The 24,046-nt window shown below is 42.1% G+C and overlaps 1 protein-coding gene across 10 annotated transcripts in view; it reads right to left on the bottom strand.

Moving 5' to 3' along the window:
* LOC134212990 (uncharacterized) overlaps nucleotides 1-24,046 on the bottom strand; it is a 310,126-nt gene that overhangs the window by 16,386 nt on the left and 269,694 nt on the right. For all 10 annotated transcript variants that reach the window (XM_062691416.1, XM_062691413.1, XM_062691410.1 and 7 more), the window contains one exon: nucleotides 13,359-13,620. In XM_062691416.1, the coding sequence (XP_062547400.1) occupies nucleotides 13,359-13,620 (262 nt within the window). The remainder of the gene's footprint in view (nucleotides 1-13,358; nucleotides 13,621-24,046) is intronic.

A 24,046-nucleotide genomic window follows, 5' to 3' on the forward strand; every position in this document is an offset into this window, starting at 1 on the left:
ATTTAGCCGAAAGGGTCATTTGGCCGAAAGGGTCGTTTGACCGAAAGGGTAATTTGGCCGAATAGGTCATTTAGCCGAATAGTTCATTTGAAAAGTGAGAAATGGCTTGAGGAGGCTTCTGGGCCTCTTGAAAGGAGGCTTCCGGGCCTCTTGAAAGGAGGCTTCCGGGCCTCTTGAAAGGAGGCTTCCGGGCCTCTTGAAAGGAGGCTTCCGGGCCTCTTGAAAGGAGGCTTCTGGCCTCTTGAAAGGAGGCTTCTGGGCCTCTTGAAAGGAGGCTTCTGGGCCTCTTGAAAGGAGGCTTCCGGGCCTCTTGAAAGGAGGCTTCCGGGCCTCTTGAAAGGAGGCTTCAGGCCTCTTGAAAGGAGGCTTCCGGGCCTCTTGAAAGGAGGCTTCTGGCCTCTTGAGAAAGGAGGCTTCCGGGCCTCTTGAAAGGAGGCTTCGGGCCTCTTGAAAGGAGGCTTCCTGGCCTCTTGAAAGGAGGCTTCTGGCCTCTTGAAAGGAGGCCTGGGCCTCTTGAAAGGAGGCTTCCTGGCCTCTTGAAAGGAAGCCTGGCCTCTTGAAAGGAGGCTTCCTGGGCCTCTTGAAAGGAGGCTTCGGGCCTCTTGAAAGGAGGCTTCGGGCCTCTTGAAAGGAGGCTTCCTGGCCTCTTGAAAGGAGGCTTCCGGGCCTCTTGAAAGGAGGCTCAGGGTCTCTCTTGAAAGGAGGCTTCAGGGTCTCTTGAAAGGAGGCTTCCGGGCCTCTTGAAAGGAAGCCTGGGCCTCTTGAAAGGAGGCTTCCGGGCCTCTTGAAAGGAAACTCCTGGCCTCTTGAAAGAAGGCTTCCGGGCCTCTTAAAAAGAGGCTTCCAGGCCTCTTAAAAAGAGGCTTCCAGGCCTCTTGAAGGAGAATTCCGGGCCTCTTGAAGGAGGATTCCGGGCCTCTTTAAAGGAGGCTTCCAGGCCTTTTGAAAAGAGGCTTCCGTTCCTCTTGAAAGGAAGTTTCCGGGCCTCTTGAAAGGAGGCTTCCGTGCCTCTTGAAAATAGGCTTCCGTGCCTTTTGAAAGGAGGCTTCCGGGCCTCTTGAAAGGAGGCTTCTCGGCATCTTGAAAGGAGACTTCCGGGCCTCTTGAAAGGAGGCTTCCTGGCCTCTTGAAAGGAGGCTTCTGGCCTCTTGAAAGGAGGCCTGGGCCTCTTGAAAGGAGGCTTCCGGGCCTCTTGAAAGGAGGCTTCCGGGCCTCTTGAAAGGAGGCTTCCGGGCCTCTTGAAAGGAGGCTTCCGGGCCTCTTGAAAGGAGGCTTCCGGGCCTCTTGAAAGGAGGCTTCCTGGCCTCTTGAAAGGAGGCTTCCGGGCCTCTTGAAAGGAGGCTTCCGGGCCTCTTGAAAGGAGGCTTCCGGGCCTCTTGAAAGGAGGCTTCCGAGCCTCTTGAAAGGAGTCTTCCGGGCCTCTTGAAAGGAGGCTTCCAGACCTCTTGAAAGGAGGCTTCCGGACCTCTTGAAAAGAGGCTTCTGGACCTCTTGAAAGGAGGCTTCCGGGCCTCTTGAAAGGAGGCTTCCGGGCCTCTTGAAAGGAGGCTTCCGGGCCTCTTGAAAGGCGGCTTCCTGGCCTCTTGAAAGGTGGCTCAGGCCTCTTGAAAGGAGGCTTCTGGGCCTCTTGAAAAGAGGCTTCCTGGCCTCTTGAAAGGTGGCTTCTGGGCCTATTGATTGGAGGCTTCCGGGCCTCTTGAGAGGAGGCTCCTGGGCCTCTTGAAAGGAGGCTTCCGGGCCTCTTGAAAGGAGGCTTCCGGGCCTCTTGAAAGGAGGCTTCCGGGCCTCTTGAAAGGAGGCGTCGGGCCTCTTGAAAGGAGGCTTCTGGCCTCTTGAAAGGAGGCTTCCGGCCTCTTGAAAGGAGGCTTCCGGGCTTCTTGAAAGGTGGCTTCCGGGCCTCTTGAAAGGAGGCTTCCCGTCCTCTTGAAAGGAGGCTTCCGAGCCTCTTCAGAGGAGGCTTCCGGGCCTCTTCAAAGGAGGCTTCCGGGCCTCTTGAGAGGAGGCTTCGGGCCTCTTGAAAGGAGGCTTCCGGGCCTCTTGAAAGGAGGCTTCCGGGCCTCTTGAAAGGAGGCTTCAGGGTCTCTTGAAAGGAGGCTTCAGGGTCTCTTGAAAGGAGGCTTCCGGGCCTCTTGAAAGGAAGCTTCCGGGCCTCTTGAAAGGAGGCTTCCGGGCCTCTTGAAAGGAGGCTTCCGGGCCTCTTGAAAGGAGGCTTCGGGCCTCTTGAAACGAGGCTTCTGGGCCTCTTGAAAGGAGGCTTCTGGCCCTCATGAAAGGGAGGCTTCCAGGCCTCTTGAAAGGAGGCTTCCGGGCCTCTTGAAAGGAGGCTTCCGGGCCTCTTGAAAGGAGGCTTCCGGGCATCTTGAAAGGAGGCTTCCAGGCCTCTTGAAAAGAGGCTTGCGGGCCTCTTGAAAAGAGGCTTGCGGGCCTCTTGAAAAGAGGCTTGCGGGCCTCTTGAAAAGAGGCTTCCGGGCCTCTTGAAAGGAGGATTCCGGGCCTCTTGAAAGGAGGCTTCCGAGCCTCTTGAAAGGAGGCTTCCGGGCCTCTTGAAAGTAGGCTCCCGGGCCTTTTGAAAGGTGGCTTCCGGGCCTCTTGAAAGTAGGCTTCCGGGCATCTTGAAAGGAGGCTTCCGGGCATCTTGAAAGGAGGCTTCCAGGCCTCTTGAAAAGAGGCTTGCGGGCCTCTTGAAAAGAGACTTCCGGGTCTCTTGAAAGGAGGATTTCGGGCCTCTTGAAAGGAGGCTTCCAGGCCCCTTGAAAAGAGGCTTCCGGGCCTCTTGAAAGGAGGCTTCCGGGCCTCTTGAAAGGAGGCTTCCGGGCCTCTTGAAAGGAGGAAAGGAGACAACTCACACTGATTTAGTTGCAACAACTCAAATGTGACCAAATTTGGTTGTTTATGAGTTAGTAAATAACTTCTCTACAACATGTGTGCTGCTTGGGTTCAAGGTCTCTTTAAAGGATGCTTCTGGGTCTCTTTAAACGAGGCTTCCCGGCCTCTTGAAACGAGGTTTCCGTGCCTCTTGGAAGGTTGCTTTCGAACCTCTTGAAAAAAGTCCTCCGAGCCTCTCGAAAGGAGGGTTCCGAGCCACTTGAAAAGAGGCTTCCAAGCCTCTGAAAGGGTGGGTTCCGAGCCTTTTGAAAGGAGGTCTCTTAAAAAGAGGCTTCCAAGCAGCTTGCAAGGAGGCATCTGAGAAGCGTAGAAGGAGGCTAACAATCCTTGTGCAATAAAGCAACTGACTTTTTCGAAAAAAAAAGCCTCCATGTCTCTCAAATGGTGGCTTCAGAACCTTTAGACTTTATATTTTAGTTCAGAAGCATATTCTTAACAAATCATTCATTATTTTGTTTCGACCAAGTAGAAGATTTTTAAAATTAGTTTATTCGACGTTTTATTCTGCTGATATTTTAAGTAATTCGGTTTTAATGCTCCCGACTAATGAACGTTGTGGACGGGAATAGGGGGTGCTACCCAAATGGTTCTCTACCCTACTGAACGCCATACTTATTATGTAAAAAACAAATCATATCCAAATAGGATCCATGGACCATAACTTTGAATAAACAAAACATTTGAAAAAATGTATCATGCAATTGAATAAACAAAACATTTGAAAAAATGTATCATGCAATTGAAAATTTATCGATTGTTATCTCAATCTATGGGCAAAACACGTTTTGCCGATAAAATTTTTCATGCCTGTCGTATTCTAATGGAACTATTACATCTATTCTATCACCTTTAATTTTATGATGGTAATGCTGCACATCTTAGTTACAAAAATGACATGAGCATTTCCAGATCAGCATTTAATTTATGAAAAACAGTGCTTCCCCTTCATAATACGCTTTTTCTGTAATTTATCTAATAGTCTCTATTTTCCGGTTTGTTTGAAGTTTGACCTCACGTTATTTGGCCATGATTCTCATATGTGTCCATGTATTTAAGTGACCTTGTGCGACGAATGATACCCAAGGCCAGAACAAATAGCAACAAAACATGTTCAAAGCGTGACGATTAAATGAGAACTGCTTTTCATCGCAATAAATTTGTTTCTGCGGTTCCGAGAGGCATAGGTCTGCCGAGGTTGGAGGAAACGTTTCACAATCCATGGCCTGCAATGGGTGTGTTTGCAAACGGCAAGCATATGCTTCCGATGGCAGTGACGTACCAACACGTATCTACAGGACAAACACAGTCGGAATAGCTCGGGATCATGCTTCGTTGGCAAAGCGGAACAGCAGAGGCTTCCTAAGAATTCTCGAGGCCATCCGGAGTCTAACGGGAGCAATTTATGGGCTTCTTGGCAGGGCTATATTAAAGTGGCAGCTGGCGTGCGGGGCTTCGGATTGTTGTGCTGAATGGTGTTTGTGGTGTTTAGGTTAATGTGATGTAGGATGGATCCTTCGGCATTGACATTTATTTCACTCCGGCTTTCTTGAGTGTTTTCAATCAAATTTTATTTTGATGACGGAAGCCGGAGTGGTGCTCGTTGTCCCAATGAACTGCTGATGTGGATAAATTTAGTTACATACAACCAGAAACATATTCGCAGCATAGCTTTTGGACGTTATTATACACGAGTAATTCATCACGAAGGCGTAACAAGTTCAGCCCCTATAATTTGTAGATTTCTTATTCTCACCGTAACACTGACTTGGGTACCGCAATTTCGAAGTTTGAGCATTAGCATGGCAGGCGAAGTAATCCGCGTGGAGCTAAGAATTCAATTATTTTACCACGGAAAACGCTTTGCACGTGATAAGACCAGATACTTGGATGAATGATTTACCGCACGATTGGATTATATTTTACTTTGATTGACTTTTGAAATTTATTGCCAGGGTGCGTGCGGAGGAGTGTTTCATTTTCTTCTATAATTGCGAAATACAATTCGTAGAAATTTTGCTTCAAAAGCATGGTAGGATCTTCAGTAGCATTAGCACAGAGCTACAGTTCATTGAAATTTACGCTACAATTAATGCAAATGAAAGGAATGCTTGATGTTATTTGATTTTACTCAAAAATAAGATTTCACGCATCAGCTTATCTAAGCATAACTGTCCCATATTCATATGAAATCCATAATTATATGGCCCAATTATGCATGCGGTGGTAGAATTAGACATTTGTAACTTTCAACAGAAACGGAATCTTTATTTTCCTCCCTTTATTAATGTCTTTTTTTAATTCTAGACAAAGTTCAACGCCGAGAAACGGAACTGACAAGTTTTGTTCAAATTAATATTCCTATACGATACTATACGCAAACGACGAAAAACGTTTTCCTCAAAATTATGTTCTTAGATTGTATGTAAAAAAGAAGATCCAGGTAAGAACAGGTAGGTTATCAGGGCCTTCCTTGGCAGTACATTGAGATGCGTGGTTACAAAGCAATGCTATATGCCAGACGGCAATGACCCAGTTGTGTGACCCCATATGGCTGCAAACAAAATAGAGTGACAGCAGCACGCCGTGGATGCGTATGTAGGGGAAGAGGCCCCAAAACGCTCCCTGATGCATTCCCTGAGTATTCTCTATCATTTCTAAACCAACATGATATATATGTGGACAAAGAATCAGAAGGAATAAATTTTGGCTGTTACGACCTTTTCACATGTTGGTCTAGATTTATCGTGTTTGACCGTAACAAAAATAGACTTAAAATTATATAAGTCAGGCGAAAAAAGTGTCACATTTTGATGGAGCATCTGACATTTCGTAGAGGTAATACGCTATAGGGAGACTAACCAACAAAGTACTAAGCGTCTCCACGTACTAAATGTCCATAGCGAAATGCTGATTTGTCGACGCGTGGTGCTTTGTTCCCAAAGAGGTGCTAACTAAAAAGCGTTTTGCTGGCAACGAAATATCACCTTTTTTTGAAATGTGAATATCATCAATATGATTGAGATTTTCTCCTATTTTAGGATGGCATTAGCTAGAAATAAAAATTCCCATGAAAATAAATCGTTTCTGCTTAGACATTTGACCGGTCTTTGCTTAGCTAGGGCATACCTTCCCCTTTCCCTAGCCGCAGAGATCTGACGAGCAGAGGCCGAGTCATGGCTTGATGTTCACCGATTGATGACCGTTAATGATAGAGTCGTTAAACACGCTTAGAGCGATTTACTCAAACTCCACACCAGGTATGTAATGCCAATACCAAGGAAGGTATGACCGCTCGATAACCGTTTGAGAGAGAATGAATGCTCCAGGATTGTGTAGACTTACATGTGCCGGTATTCGATGCATCGAAAAATATAGCGTTCCATATTCAGTGTGGGACATTCTAACTTGGATGCATACTTTTGCTGGGTAGTACAGCATTTTTACCAAAATAATGGACCTCGGTCCCGGTCTTAGATGTTTTTAGGTGAAAAATATCATCGACATCATGGGGTTGGTATCTTTATTATGCATGCTGCACAAGAAATTTCCACAGGAATTCACAGAGCAGGAAGCTACAGATAAATTTTCATAGAAATGTACAAAGGATCTTCCGTAGAAAATTGTAGAGGAATTCTCGAAACAGCTCTCAAATAAATTTTCGTAAAAAAGTTCAAACAAATTATGCGGGAATTTTTGAAGGTATATATAGGGGAGTTCTCAAAGGAAATCCTATCGGAGTTTTGAAGCATTTGGTTGTTGCTGGAAAATGCGTACCGTTGATACTTAGCGTATATGCCGGATGTAATAAATTTCCGAAGCAACTTCCGTAAGCGTTTCTAGAGAAATATTCGATGGAATGATTGGGGGATTTTACAAAGTAACTACCAAAAAAATTCCCAAAAGAATATGCAGAAGAATTCCAGAAGAATTGGCGGAAGAACTTTCAAAAGAAATTTTGCAGAAATTCCTGGATGAAGTTTAGGCGAATTTCACAGTCGATGATCCGGAGAAATTCCTACAGGGTTTTCCAGCAGAATTTCCAGAAGAATTTACATAAAAATTTCATGAAATTTTTGGCGAAACTACTAGAAGAAGTTTGGGAGGAATTTTCTGAGGAATTCCTGTAAAAGTTCATGATTTTTCAACAAAATTTCCAGAGAAGTATATTGTTATCGACTGCAGTCATCAGGCGATTGTGTTTTGCACTTTGAAGAAAGTTACTGGCAAGTCTGTTCCATCTAGTGTGAAATGATGGTTCTGATTAGGATCAATTTACTTTAAATAATGCACCTTCTCAATCAGTAACAGCAAGAGCAACCAAATGACAATTTGAATCTTGCGAGAAAATGTTGATGGTCCTGAAAAGAACCGGTTTATTTCCAATAATGCGCATTTCCAATCACTAATAACAACAACACCAAAATAACAAAATTTCTCCCTCCGACGAGCGCTTGTTATTCTGCTACCGACTATGCTCAACCTTTGTTTTTAAAAATAATTTTATTTTATTACATGCATTCATCTCTTGGACTAGGTGTTCCGTGTTTTCTTAACACTATCAACCTTATTTGGTATGATACATTTTTGGCCTTTGGCAGTTAGGGTTTATCCTCTGGTTAAATTGAACCATGTAGGAATTACAATGTTTTAAACTCAAACTCAACCTAATTTATACTAAGAGTACAAGGAGTTAATTCTTCGATTGCAATGATTTTTGTCGCAATGTCTCAATATTCGAAATTCTACGAAGTTCATTGGTACTATACTGCCGCTAACCGCAAGTCGAGCACATCTGTATATGGGCTTCCATATACAGATGTGCTCGACTTGCGGTTAGCGGCAGTATACCACGGAGGCAACTTCAGAATCATTTTCAAAATTTTGTTTTGAATACTCTGAAGTGCCAAAGTTTTGATTTTCTGTTTATAACACTCAATATATTTGTCACATTCGGCTTGAAGGCCTTTAATAAGTTAATTTTTGATCTAGCAGAAGTCCTAGATATTTAGCTTCGCTAGACCAATTAATTGGAGCCCCATTCATCGTGACAATATGTCTGCTAGAAAGTTTCAAACAAGAAGTTCTCTTATGTGGGAAAATTATAAGCATTCGGGGAAATTTTCCATTTTTGATAGTAAGTGGAGAAAATATCCAAACTTTTTTATCTACTACAAATTACAAATGACTCGAAGACTTCGCCTTTTGGAGGAAAGGCCCGTGTCATCTGCAAACAAAGATTTTTGACATCCTGGTGATAAAACAGGCAAGTCAAAAGTAAAAATGTTATACAATATGGGCCCCAGTATGCTGCCTTGGGGAACACTTGCTCTTATAGGTAATATATTAGATTTCTGATTCTGATAGTTTATCTGCAGTGAGCGATCTGATAAATAATTTTGGATCAGTTTGATAATGTACAGAGGAAAATTAAAATTCATCAATTTTACAATCAAACCTTCATGCTACACATTGTCAAATGCTTTCTCTATATCAAGAAGACCAACTCCAGCCGAATATTCTTCAGATTTGTTGAGTCGAATTAAATTCGTAATTCTTAATAACTGATGAGTGGTTGAATGCCCATGGCGAAAACCAAATTGCTCATCAGCAAAAATAGAATTGTCATTAAAATGAACCATCATTCTATTTAAAATAATCTTTTCAAACAGTTTGCTTATTAACAAAAGCAAACTGATTGGGCGATAACTAGAAGCCTTAGCTGGATATTTGTCCGGCTTCAAAATTGGAACAACTTTGGAGTTTTCCATTTATCTGGGAAGTATGCTAATTGAAAACATTTGTTAAGAAAATCACTTGTCATAAGACGAGTTTGTACAATCCCATTTAATTCCATCACTTAATTGTACCTTGACAGATACGTATTTCGACCTCAACAGTAAGGTCGTCTTCAGTGTCTCGTACTTGACTCACCAAAAAGGATAAAGAGCTCTCAGGAAGTTTTTTGATAAGTATGTAGAAAATATCACCATCACCCGGGGCTTTCATAAATTTAAATTTTCTAGTAATAGATCTCCCTTCATCCAAATTAGTTCTCAACGAAGGTTAAAAAACATTCTCTTTATTGAGAATGTCTTCGAAGCTCCGTGTTACCTGATCCGCAATTGGACTAGTGAGACATAGGCTAAAATTATGGTCACTCTGAAACTGCTGTTCTAAAATTATGGTCACTCTCAAACTGTTTTCCAGCCTTTCCGCCATTTGTTAATACAATTTTATATCCCTCTTCAAGCGCTGGAATTGACTTTTGAGGCCGATCACGCTCTCACGGTGCTTCATTTACCGTTATTTTGAAAAAAATATACCATTCAATCCGAAGCTTCCATTCGATTCCTACTATAATTTATGCTTCTGGACAAATTAAAAAAAAAATCGTTGGTGAGATTTTCGAGTTATGCTGTTTTTAAGTTTTTCTATGAAGAACGCCTTGTAAATCAATTAAAAATCCACAGCACGAAGTAATAACGAGTATTTTATGCAAAATCAATTAAATCTCCATACCTATGAAAAAGTATGTATTTTCTGTAGAAGCAATAAGGTTCTTCTTTTTCTATGACGAGTGATTCGGTTTTGCTCCGGAAAACACGGAATTTACGGCCATCATAGGCACAAATAGGTAGAGATTCAATTAATTTTGCACAAAAAAAAACTCTGTTTTTTTAATTGAATTACAAGGCGTTTTTCACAGTAAAACTTAAAAATGGCATAACTCGAAAATCTCACCAACGATTTTTTTGAAAATTTGTCTAGAAGTGTAGAATTATAGTAGGAATCGAATGGCGGCTTCGGATTGGATGGTATATTTTTTTTCATAATAACGGTAAATGAAGCACCGTGGCTCTGTGATAAATAAAAGTAGAGTTGATTGGTTTCTTAATGGTTAATGGAGTCAAAGTCAGCATGAGTTACCAATTGGCCACACAGCTGACTTGAATTTGTTAAAACTAAATCAATTGTAGAAGGATTTCGACTGGAAGAAAAACAAGTTGGTCAATTGGGATATTGAATAGTATAATATCCCCCAGAACAATCTTCAAACAAAATTTTACCATTGGAATTGCTTTGAGCATTATTCTATGAACGGTGTTTGGCATTGAAGTAGCCAATTATGAAAAAAATGGATTTGTTGCGAGTTAGAATTTGAAGATCAGCTCTCAACAAATTCCTTTGCTGCCTATTGCTTTGGATAGGCAAGTAGGCAGCAAAAAAAGAGAATTGTCCAAAATTTGTTTCAACAGAAACTCCCAAGGTTTGAAGAGTATAATTTATGTTTGATACGTCTATTCATTTGGCCGAATGGCCACTAGGCCGAACAAACCATTAGGCCGAAACTCATCTGGCCGAAAGTCATTTGGCTGAACGGGTCATCCGGCCGAATAAGTCATTTGGCCGAACAGGTCATTTGGCCGGATAGGACATTTGGCCGAATAGGACATTTGGCTGAATAGGAAATTTGTCCGTAAAGGACGTTTAGCTGAATAAACCATTTGGCGGACCGGATATTTCACCGAATAAGAACATTTGGCGGACAAGTTTTTTTTGGTTGAATAGGACATTTGGCAGAATATGTCAGAGAGAAAAGCACGAAGTGAGTAATGAGACGTCTCACTGCTCACCTCGCGCTTCTTACTTTTTGCTGTGCTCAAGTGAGAAATGAGGAGTGAGAAGTGAGACGACTCACTTCCCAGTTCTCATTTCTCACTGCTCACTGTTATAAGTGGGTAGTGAGACGTCTCACTACTTACTTTGCGCTTCTTACTTTTTACAGCTAAAAGTGAGAAATGAGTGGTGAGAAGTGAGACGTCTCACTGAGTAGAGCGAAGTGGGTATTGAGATGTCTCACTTCTCACATCGCACTACTCTCTTTTCATAGTGAGAAGTGGGAAATAAGTAGCGAGAAGTGAGACGTCTCACTTTCACACCCTATTTCTCACTTTTAAAATGACCTATTCATTTGAATGACCTCTTCGACCAAATGTCTTATTCGGTTTAATGTCCTATTCGGTCAAATGTCCTTTGCGGTTAAAAAATGTCCTATTCGGCCAAATGACCTATTTGGCCAAGTGTCGTATATGGTCAAATGTCCTATTCGGCCAAATGTCCTAATCGGCTAAATGACCTATTCGGCCAAATGTCCTATTCGGCCAAATGACTTATTCGGCCAAATGTCCTGTTCGGCCAAATATCCTGTTCGGCCAAATATCCTGTTCGGCCAAATGTTCTATTCGGCCAAATGTCCTATTCGACCAAATGTTCTATTCGGCCAAATGCCTTTCGGCCTAATGGTCTGTTTGGCCAAACAACTTTCAGCCTAGTGGTCTTCAACCAAATGGCTTTCGGTCAAACGGCCTTCCCCCTGAAAATTAGTATGATGTACGGAATTAAAAATATGTAAAAATATTTTCAAAACTATTGTCATGACTATGATATGGATCGGAATGATCTGAATAACTTCCAAGGTCTGAAAATTGGGAAATCGGAAAATGTGTAAAATCTGGAGCATCCTTGAGAGAAATCCAATATAAGCAACTATCGAGGAATTGCTTTATTATCTAGCATTCCAAAGTTATTTGAATCCATGATTAACGACAAATTATTTCCACAGGTCAAGTCTTTGATTACCAGACAACAACACGGTTTTGTTAAAGGACGTTCAACTACAACTAATTTGCTTAACTTTGTAACATTTACTCTCGATGCAATGGACAGAGGAAACTACGTTGAGACTTTGTATACTGATTTTAGTAAAGCTTTCGATAGAGTTAATATACGTTTATTGCTCTCAAGTTATCTAAGTTAGGTTTCAATTCTAGACTACTTAAATGAATTGAGTCATACTTGGGAGATAGAACGTAAAGAGTAAGATTCGAAGGAAATTTATCGAAAATAGTAAACGTAACATCTGGTGTTGCACAAGGGTCGCATCTTGGTCAATTATTATTTATTTTGTTTGTTAACGATGTTGAATATGTTCTTAAGCATCTTCAAGTTTCTATATACGCAGACGACATGAAGCTTTTTATGGAAATACAGCCTCTGACCTCGAAATTTTCCAAACTGAAGTAGAAATTTTCCTCAATTGGTGTAATAAGAATCTGTTAGAACTTAATGTTAAAAAATGTATTTCAATTTCATTCACAAGGAAATTAAACTTAATTCACGAAACAATAACTCTAGTCGAAAAAAATATTCAACGATACAATCAAGTTAGAGATTTAGGTGTTATTCTCGACTCCGAGCTAACTTTTGTTGATCACTATAATCACATAACATATAAAGCAAGGAATATGCTCGGATTCATCAAACGTTTTAGTTTGCATTTTAATGACCCTTATACAATAAAAACACTTTATGCGACGTATGTGAGACCTCTTCTTGAATATTGTAGTTTTTGTTGTTTGCTTTAAGAAAATTAGGCTGGACGTACCTTCCGTTACCATCTTATGAGTCACGTTGCATGTTAATTAATTTAGATGGGCTCAAAAAGCGAAGAGAGTTTGCAATGGTTGCTTTTATAAATGATGTTATATCAAATAGAGTATGCTCTTCGGAAATTTTAGAAAATTTAAACTTCTCTGCTCCCATTCGCTCATTAAGAAATAGAAACTTATAAGTAATGTATAAGCAATTATATAACAAACCATGCCAAACATGCGCCTCTGAACAGAATAATGTCTTGTTATAACTCACATAGTGACAAAAATGATGTGACAATGAACAGAAAAACACTAAAGAAGCATTTTTTGATATACATAAGTTAAACCATCCAAGGATAGTTAAAATAAATTAATGTACTATAGTATAGCCACAGATATGTATTAACGATCTACGAAATGATTGACGACAAATAAAATAAAATAAAATCTAAAAAATCTGTAAAATCAGGAAAACGCTTGAAGCACTTGATGATTAAAAAAAATAATTCCACGTAATCGTTAGAAAAATGAACTATAAACAATACCGAAAAATATAATTAATGATTTACATATTAAATGTTTCACGTGGAATAAAATTTAACAGCTTTTATACACTCTCGAGATAAGTGAATCATAGTATCGAAGAGCAAATAGTAATGCAAAGTGCCTAATTATTTCACTCTGTTGTGTTCCATACAACATAAATAATGAATCGTTTTTGAGCTTTACTTAAAAATATATAAGTACTCATGTGATACTTCTAATTCGATATCTGGTGGTATCGATACTTTTATACGATACTACTTTAAAGTAAAAGTATCGATACCTTAGAGGTATCGTCTCATCCCTATTCATGCCCATTTGCCAGCTGTTACCATTCTGCATGTTGAAGAGAAGGGATCATTATGTTTCTCCATAAATATAAAATATTATCTTATCCCAGTGAGTAAAAGTCACAGTACCTATTAGTAGCGCATCAGCTTGAATTTTGGCTGGCGAAGGTAAAAAAAATAAGAAGCTCCATCTACAAATACTCACCAACGGCGTCCTCCACGGTGGCATTTTCGGTGCAACTGAGAAATTTATTGTAAAAGTTGACCATCACCAGGCCACGGTTCTTCGTTACCAGCTGGAGCACCTCGTCTTGCACGTTTCGGCTCGAGTTGCACAGGGCGTAGGCCGACGAATGCGAAAATATGACCGGTGCTTGCGAGGTGGCCAGCACGTCCTTCATGGTTGCAACGGCCGATTTCGAAAGGTCCACTATCATGCCGAGTCGGTTCATCTCCCGGATGATGGTCTGCGGGTGGATAAAAAAAATGAAGCGTACTTTGTGAGTAGAGAGGAACATGGTGGTAAGCATTATGATTTACGAGATATTTTCCTCGTAATTTCTTCGTTTATTTCAGTTTTAACTAGCTGCATCGTAAATTCTCTGGTTTTAAAATGCTTGCTCGCTTCAATATGGCAAAAGTTCGTGCGCCTGGACATAAGTATATCCAGTTGAAAATCAGAATATTGAGCTGAGCGAAGTTGGATTTGTCTCACAATACGTACGTTAAACCTAACTTCGAAAGTGGTGCGCTGTATAGCGTTTCGTAAAATGAAAACAGCGCACCACTTTAAAAAAAATCTATTGGATTTATCATCATATATTCTTCAATTGGAACCACGATTCTATTGAACTACCAATGCAATGCATGTTTTATTATCTTCTCTATATTATAAAAATGAAATGGTCTGTGTTCGTATCCGCATAACTCAAATACGGCTGAATGGATTTTCTTCATTCCTTCAGCAGTTACATTCATTATAGTTTCCGACGGGTTTATATGATATTTCCTCATGCGAAAATTATTAGTTAGGTTGAGTAAAAACTAAAATAAAGATTTGTATGAGAATTTCGTGTGGGCAGTTCACAACGCGCATTTTCGCCTACTATGCAGAACAACGTCTGCCTGATTTCACGATATTGTAATCATTTTGGCCAGTTTGAAGACTTCGAAGCATCAGCACGGTATTTTCCATCAATTTCCACTTTGAACGAAATAAAGTCCATGGCAGAGACGTCTTTCCAAGGTCTAGTAGGTCTAATATTCCTTTGGTTTTTGTCAAGAGGCATAGGTGAACATAAAGCTGTAGCACATTCGTTCGATTATAGTCAAGTGGTTTTGTAAATATTTTTGTAAAATTTGACATAAAAAGATCATTTTTAATAATGATAATTTTTGGAGAATCTTTTATGTCATTTGTTCATATCTAATAAGTTTATTACGCGTTGATATTAGCATAGCGTAGCGTAGCATTTTACGCGTTGATATTTTATGCTCTTCGCGGTATATTTGCAAAGCTTATTTCGCTAAAAGCGCAATTTTGCAAAATTATTAATATCAACAACTACAAAATGAGAAATGTACATGGATAAAAAACACAGATCAACTCACCTATATGTAATGGTGATTTCCTCTTGAATTAGACAAGACTACTTTTTTCATGAAATGTATTACGATACGGGAGATAGATACAATTCATGATTTAACGTATTAATTTTTCGAATTTTCAATTGCTTACGCTTTTTATGTACTTATATTTCGACTGTGTTGAAATAGTCTTCTGGCCATTAATCTGAATTGGAATCACCGATTCAGCGAAACTTGTATAGAGAAAGGCAGTTTCCTGTGATAAAATCTGTAACTGGGATCCGCACTATATCCCTGTGCTATTCGACAGTGATCTTATTGCTTTTCTAGCCAAAAATATACACCCCTTCGTTAAAAAAACAACGCTGTTGCTGGCGTATGTCGTTCAAACTTGCTTGTTTGGATTATACATTCATGGCACGCGATGACATGACATTCGCTAGATTGAAGTCTTCAATGATGCCCTGTTTTTAACCGCAAAACAGCACTCCAACTAAACCAAGCTTGTACACAGGTTCAAAATGTTGGAAAAAATAACTCTGGCCCGCCCGGGTGACCGACCACCAGAGAATAACGTTGATCTAGGAGGATGCAGAAACGTCCAACATGATGTTGATAGCGGCAGTGAGTACTACCCCGGAGCTGTGTGCGATAAAAATCGTTGTTTATACAGCGCACTGCATCGTCATTTTTATTTTTGCGGACACCAAAAGCCACTGTCACCGGATCTAGCAGGATTGCACCATTTTTGCAGGAGTGCAATCACGTCAAACCGACTAAGTGTCAATTTATATTGAATTTATTCCAATCCTCGAACCACTATGGCATGTGCGTGCCAACTCCGTCAGTGTGGGCCTCACAGTAACGGAGGTCGCATTGCACTATGGTTTATTTGGAATACAAATATCCCATTTGGTATAGAGTAAAAAAATATCGGTTTCATCACTATATTTTATCCATATCAGGTAATGGCTACTCCTTGTGTCATCAAAAGTAGTGACATCTGTAGAACACCACAGTCAGTCAACCATGAGAAACGTTAGCCATTCGCTTTGTTGGGGACATTGCATTGCTTCCCACCACACATTCGGGTAGTACATTTACATAGACCATGATGTACCTTTCTGTATGCACACAGAACTTGGTAAAAAAACGCACGATTGAACGAACAATAACCCAACGTGCTGGCATGTCGTCCATCCAGTTCTCGTTTGCCCTGGTGAGTTGGTTCACGTAGGCCAGGTCCACCTCCATAAGCATATGTGGGCGTAGGAGATGCATGGAGCAAAATTCATCCAATCTTACAGTGTATCTGCGATCTGAAATCCATTATTCACGTTTGCTTCCTGATGTAGCCCATTGCAGCGGTCGGTGATTTGTGGTGGATCATATCTGGAGAACAAAGCTGCAGTCACTGTAGCTGGCAAGTTCTATGTCACGTTGATGAATAGTAGGGGAAGATATGGCAAAATGCACAGAAATACACACAGGGCTAAATTTTTTTTTTTATCTATTGCGTTTATTTGACAGGCTCAGGCGTGTATAACACTTAACGGAGCCGAGACTTTATGATATTTACAATCGATATCATCTTATTATCAACAGTTAGTAAAGGGAAAGGGTATAGACCAAGATACTCGTGGCGACTCAAGGTTAGATTGCGTAATTTCAGGACGGACTAGGTTGGGATTTAGGTTTGAGGTATTACAGCTGCTCATCCGGAGGGCTAAAAATTTGCTAAAGGTTGGTTTACAGTTCGGGAAATTTCCTGCTGGATTTTGGTCCCTTGTACGTGCAATTTTAGAGGCTTCCCTTAGCCGTGCGGTAAGATGCGTGGCTCCAAAACAAGACCATGCCAAAGGTGGTTGGGTTTGATTACCGGTCCGGTCTATGAAATTTTCGGGATGGAAATTTTCTCGTTTTCCCTGGGTATAAAAGTATTACCGTGTTAGCCTTATGATATATGAACGCAAAAATGGTAACTTGGCTTAGACACCTCGCAGTTAATAACTGTGGAAGTGCTGAATGAACACTAAGCTAAGGCGGCGATGTCCCAGTAGGGGATGTAATGCCAATAAGAAGAAGAAGTATTTGCATGTGCAATGTTCATATGCGCCATATTGGTGCCAGTTATTTGATTTTTCTTAATATGATCCCGTGAACTTCGCTCCCTTGAAAACGAATGGGACCAAAACCAGCAGACAATATTCCGAACTGTAAAATAGTATTAAAGGAGGGAGATTGTGATGTTATCGTGTCCATCAAAAGAGGTTATCAACTATAGAGAAAGATTGTTGCTTCGGATCCCTTTGTTTTGCTGTCCGAACAATTTTTCCATTTTCCCCGTCAAATTTACAAACTTTTTGTTTATATAAACACAACTGATCTCAAGACGAATCGATTGGTGAGGATATCTGGCAAATCGGTTCATCCGTTCATTAGTTATATTGCCTCAAAGGAAATGCATACTCACTCATTTTTATATATAAAATGTTACCGGCGGGTAACAATTGTTCATTGATTTAGAGCCTTGATCACGAAAAATAGGGACAACAATTGTGAAGTTTCATTCGGTTTCCAACGGTCATTTCATATCGACGCGCGTGGGCACGGGAGAGCGCAGCAGAGCGATAAATATTATCTGGGTGCCAAGTTGGCGAAGAGATCCACTGAACTGAAGAAGAGAGGCCAAACTGGGATCGATTGATGGTTTTTGGGCGGGAAAGAGCTGGAAAATGGCGTGAGTGGGTAGTTGATGTTAACTCCTGGATAGAGAAGCATCTTTAAAGAAAACGGAGAGCAAGACTCATACCCGAAAGGATCCGGTAGACACGTTTTTGTGATCCGGTAGTTAAATTTAAGTTGAAACCCCAACCGTGAAGAAGGGTTCCAAATCGTTATTCGCAACCTTAGGCGCGGCATTCGTGTCGTGGCGCCATCGACGAATAGTTGCTCGGTAAATCATTCCGCGTTGTATCGGGCATTTGGCTGGGACTCTAATCACCGTAGCCGCCGAAAGTCTTCCTACTGAACCGCTTCCGTTGTTACAAACGCTAAAACCAGAGTCCCCACCTCCGCCGCAGGCTGGATTTCGCGGTCCCTGAGCCAGTACATCTCCAACTGGGCCGCCATTCTGTTTCCCGAAAGACGTCATCGCGGCTCATTCTCGTTGCCACTTAATGCGTGGCGGTTGCCAAGCTCCAATCATCGCTGCTGACCTGCTCCGGCAACATTCAACCGAAAATCGTCCCATGGGGACCACCATCTCGTTTCCCGACACCACCTGGTCCGTCATTGTCCAACGTGGCACCCACCGTCGCCATTGTACCAAGGTCGCCCTACCTCGTACCTTCCTTCCCGCAACATTCATCGAAGCCTCCGCCTGTCCGTGCAGTTTTCATCGTCCCCTCAATCGGATGATCGTTATCTTCGTGATCGCTACATCGTCACTGAGCCCTTGCGGGAAATCCAAGACAACTCCAAGAAGACGCCCTTTTTCAATAGCCTCGTGCAGGGAGAAGAGTAGCCCAATAAAGCGCTGTTTGACCGTATTACGTACAATATAGGTTCCCGTGATCCGAAATCTCCGAAATCTGAGACCCGGAATCCTAAAGAGGTCTTGAGTGCCCAACCCAAAGACTGCCGTTGGCTCTAGACCAGCAGTCTGGGGTTTGCTGCCGGTTTTCCTCTGAAACGGAGCTTTGTGGTTCCGGGGTCAAAAGAAGGTCGTATTCAGTACGTTGGGGGAGTTTTTCAGATATTGAAACTTTTCTGTAAATTATCCATACTGGTCATCACGCGGTGAGGCCGATTGGGTGTTTTGCTATAAAGTGAGAGGATAACCAAAGACAGCTTCGATTGTGCAGGAATAATCAATTTCAATCAAACTTGTTCGGAGATTGTTGGCGTTTGAAAAGCCTATATAGATGTTTTTTTCGGTTGTTTAATCAATATTTAGATAATCATTTCCACATTTATTCACACAAATCGCATCAGAATGCCACGTTTATCGGTGTCTGGCCCTGACTTCGGGTTACTTTACCGCAATATGCGCGTTGACCACCTCGAGACGGGAGAGCTCGACTATGAGTTGTTTTTACGCAACATCGTCATCGGAGATAACGAGTCGCGTTGCAAAAGACCCCGTCGTTTAAAACAAATCCTGAAGGAAGAAAAAGAAGGACATGAATTTATTATTCATTACGATATGGATCCAGAGATTGATTTACAAGCATGCAAGAAATCGTTTTTGCTGAACTACAGATAATTTTGAAATCTAATCCTGTAGCGCGGGTACACTTTTGTAAGTCTCGCTTATTACACATGGGCCATCGACTAGCGGTGATCAAAAGTCACGCAGTTGGTGAGTTCAAAACTCAAGGCAATGAAGATTTTAACAGAGTCCTCAAACTGTTTTTAGAGTACTTCTGGACTGAAGATCAGTTCTTCACCACCGAATCTGGTTCCGAGTCAGATTACCCGGGAGAAGAAGCGGCGGGAGGGAGCAACACACCTGCGCCGACCGCTTCGCGACCGGTGTATACCGGAACTATTTCCAAGCAACCGGATATGTCGAACTTCGTCACTTAAGATGATTTTAGTAAAGCGATGTCAGATATTGGGAGTCACCTCAAGGCAATGTCATCTCAGTTGATTGGGTTAAGGGAGGAAATTCGGAAACCTCCTACTCCGGCACCCCGATTATCGCTGAACAGGACCAACCCTTTTTTGGTAGAAGACATTCCAACCATCCAAGTGGGTTCTTTGAAAACATCGATAGATCCCAATCTGGCAAGCTCGACACGACCAATGCCGGGTACTATTCCTCTACAGGGGCGGGTCCTTGATTGATTTCAATTAAATTGGTGCAACTTTGGTGGCTCCGTCAGCGGTGTACCGACAAGAACTGGATCAATTCCTATCAGCGGGAGTTCACCGGCGAACCCCATGGGTGCGAGCACATCGGTTTTACCTACTGATGCAGTTCAAGGTAGCCTGCCGTACCCCCGTCAAAACACATCGACGGCAAATTCAAATGACTCCTACTGTCGGAAGATCGATAATTTTTCGTACAGTCCGCTAGATATGGGAGGTAAAATTCCAAACCCTTCACATTCACACCCTTCAAGTATTCAATATGCTCAGTGTGTGTCATCATCCATGCCAACCGAGTCGTGTGCGATACCAACAAGAGTTGCGCCAGTGATCCCTCCTATCATTCCCGCAGCATTGTCATCGTCGGCCCCTCCACCAACGATTCCACCACGAAAGATGACGCCCATCTCACGTAGAAAATAAAGAAATATATAAAGTTGGCTATTTCGGAACATGCCACAGTAGCCGACTTATTTGATTCGGCCATCCATCTCCTCGATGGACCAAATCTCCTCAGAATAACCGTAGAACGGAAGTCCCTACCCAAACCCAATTTGCCGGGAAAGTGGAAACATCCGAAGTCAGCCCATAGAACCGACACCGGGATGTAGCAAATCCAATTTTCTGGCTCGTCTGGTGGCCGAATATACACCCCCAAGTGAATTCGAGCGTTTCAATTGCGGTGATGAGCATGAGCTGGCAAAATGCCCTGTTCCACGGAGAGTATTCTGTAGGAGGTGTGCCTTAAAAGCCTTCACAACGGAGAACTGCCCATTCTGCGCAAAATACTCGCGTGGGAAGCCCTAAAGCCGCAGGGACTTCCATATGCGCCAAGGGAAGTCTCATCGAACACGTAGTTACCCGATTTATATCGAATAAACCTATCCTTGGCTACTATTTCAGAAGGGAGCGGGGAGATCGAATGCGGTCCTATCCCAACGAAGCAAATCTTAACAGAGGTATAGTTAAAGAAGCTGTCCGAAATCAAGAGGTTGTTTAAGGTGGCTGAAGCTGAGACACTCGAGACCACTTCACTCTGTGAGCACAAAATTGTGCTTAAGGAAGAATGTAAAAATAGTAAGCCTATCAGGTTGTATCCCTACCCAATTGCTCCAAAAATCCAGCAAAGTTTATTTGCGGAGATCGATCGATTACTCGACCGAGGTATTATCGAGGAATCAAATTCGGATTGGTCGTTGAATATCGTACCAATCAAGAAAGCATCGGGGGCGATACGTTTAAGCAGGGCCTGATTTAGGGGGGGGGCGGGGGGGCCATGGCCCCGGGCCTCCACAAATCTTATGTACCAAAACCAACCTATTTTGTACATTTTGGGGCCCCCACATGCTGTCGGCCCCGGGGCCCCCTTCCGGCTAAATCCGGCCCTGCGTTTAAGTCTCGATGCTCGCAAGTTAATTGAGAGGGCCGTTCGTGACGCCTATCCCCTTCCGCATCCTGGACGAATTCTCGGACACCTCCGCGAGCCAATTACCTTTCAACCATAGACCTCACTGAGGCATTTTTACAGATCCCGTTGGCTCAGCAATCCCGAAAACTTTGTTCGTTCAGTGTGCAAGGGAAGTGGATGTTCCAGTTCACTCGCCTACCATTCGGCTTTATCAACAGTCCAGCGACGCTGTCTCGGTTGATGGACCGAGTGTTAGGCCAGGGTGCACTGGAACCGAATGTCTTCGTATACTTAGACGACATCGTCATAGTATCGGAGATATTCGAGGAGCACGCACGGCTTCTCATGGAAGTTGCGAGACGATTACGAGAAGCAGTCTTCCCAAACGAACATCAAACACGCTGAGTACAGCTGTCCGTATACTCCATCTGTACCCTTGCTTCGTGTTTATACGTATACGCACGAAATGTATACTTGTACCCGAACTTGCGTTCGAGTTTCATTTTGTACCGATGTACTGTACATCTGTACAGTACACATGTACACTCTGGCTGTAAAATTTGCTGTTGAATAGCGTTCCAGAAGCTTCTCAAACAAAGCAAATGTAGACAGTGAACAAATCCATAGATGTGCGGATATTAACAAATTTATTATATATCAATATTTTCATGAGGTTTTGTACTTTAGAAGGCTCAGTAAAATGGCCACCAAAAGTGTTCACGCAAAAAATAAGTTTATATCTTTCAAGCGTTATGCCCCTATTTTGTTGCAAAGTCAAAGTCAATCGCTTGTTGCGTGTTTAGTTAATTCTGAGGACAATATTGTTGCCATTCGGAATGGTTCAGTTCTACATTCCTAGGTTATAGTCTGTACAGATTACGAGTATAGTCATTTGATATCATTTTAAAATAAAATGTGTGATCTTTGATATCATTAAGTCAAAGAGCTGGTAGTCTGTGGAGGCTATTGCGTAATATGTTAGGTATGATGTTTTCCAACACGAAGACGGTTTTCGACCAAAAATGCTGTGCATCCATGGGGGCTGTGGATGAATTACGTGACGCTGTATAGGGAGGAAGGGGATAGCCTCAAGGGTTACGATTCAGACAAAAGAATTAAATTGTCAATACATAATGTGCTCCAAAGAAGAGGACTGGATTCGCCCAATTTTATGTTACGTAATTTGTGAGCGGTCTCATAGTGCAGCACGAAATGCTCTCTCCCGATGGAGCATTTCTAAAAGCGTGACAATTATTAGGAATACATTAACAGAGAGTCGAGAAATTGTTCCACTGATCTATGAGTATACATAGTATTTATAATTATGCGCTTTCTATTCCTTCCCTGTTGAATGTACACGCTCAACAAAAGTTATATAGCGGTATGTGATTCGAAGTCAAATTTATCAACATCTTCTGTAAACTTATTTAATGTTTACGTGATGTTGGAAGCCCATGTCAGTTGGTTACCAACGTCGTGAAAAAGTTTTGCAACATTAGAAAACTATTCGAAAAAGTCTTCCAGATCCACCCATCACTGTGCATCTTCATTTCAGCGTGCACAGTTTTCGAATTCCATTTTGTTCATTCTCTTTGTCTCTTGCCGGTCGACTCTCGGACCTGAAAGCAAGTTTGTACATGTGTTTTGTACTTAAGTACAAGTTCGTTTAGGTAGGTACTGGGTATCTCTTTGTACTCGAGTACGTCAATAATCCATGTTCAGTGTTCAACACGAGTTGATGAAAATGTACTTGTGTTGTACATCGCACATGTTCGTGGGAAGACTGACGAGAAGCAAACTTTTCGATCAAATTGGAGAAATCGCATTTCTGCTACATTCTTTCTTCTCAGGATCTGAGAATCGACCCTGAAAAGATAAGGCCTGTAGTAGAATACGACCGTCCATTGACGGTAACAAAACTTCACCGTTTTATTGGTATGGCGAACTATTATCGGCGATTTATCGTCGATTTTAGCAAAACCACCGCGTCTCTCACAGAACTTCTCAAATCTCAAACGAAGACCGTGAGATGGACCGCCGAAGCGGAAAAAGCCTTTCAGGCAATTATAGAAAAACTAATTACATCTTCTATTTTACCAAGCCCTGATTTCGATCAGGTGTTCCTAATCCATACCGACGCAAGCGATCATGCGATCGCCGGTATGCTTAACCAAAAGGTCGAGGGCCAAGAGCGAGTGATCGAATACTTTTCGAAGAAGCTCACCTCGCAGGAACGTGCCTATCACGAGACCAAAAAAGAAGGTCTTGCGGCGTTGCTGTCCATAGAGCATTTCCGTGGTTACGTCGAGGCCAGCTATTTTCTCCTTGTAGTGTCGTAGTGTGATGGCTGTATCGACAAACGCCGCATCGTCCTGGTATCACGACTTGAGAGTCCCGTCGAGAACAAACCAGAGGACTATCCCGACTTCCGTGTTTGCCAGGGACAACTGCCGCAATATGTTTTAAGCGATGATTTTCAGATCATCGGTATGATAGGAAAATAATTCCCAGCCCCGATTCTCGAAATTCGATCCTCAAGTCATGCCATGATGAGTTCATGCATATTGGGGTAGTAAAAACGGTTTTCAAGATACGCCAACAATGCTACTGGCCGAAAATGGTTAGCCACATTCCACTTATATACGAAATTGTTCAGTGTGCAAGGAAATCGTGAACTCGGTACCACACCCCCTATGGGTAACATGCGGGTGCCATCGAGACCGTGGGAAGTGATCGCTTTGGATTACATCAGCCCCTTACCGATTTCAAAAACCAGAAATCAATATGTACTAGTAACTATAGACTTATTCAGTAAATGGGTGCAGTTGAACCCATGTTGAGGTGTGCTCTGAAGTTTTTTTTACGCGATTTCATGACGAGATTTAATTTCTACCCGTTTTATTAGGCGGAATTGGGGATTAATGTGGTTTTGAATTGCGCAGTACGTATCTCCCACGTAATAAAAAACGACTACAGTGTTATAAAAAATGGTGTATCTATTCAAACAGGTTAGTGTCTTGGCT

The sequence above is a fragment of the Armigeres subalbatus genome, chromosome 2 (assembly GCF_024139115.2).
Source record: "Armigeres subalbatus isolate Guangzhou_Male chromosome 2, GZ_Asu_2, whole genome shotgun sequence".
Taxonomy (NCBI): Eukaryota; Metazoa; Arthropoda; class Insecta; order Diptera; family Culicidae; genus Armigeres; species Armigeres subalbatus.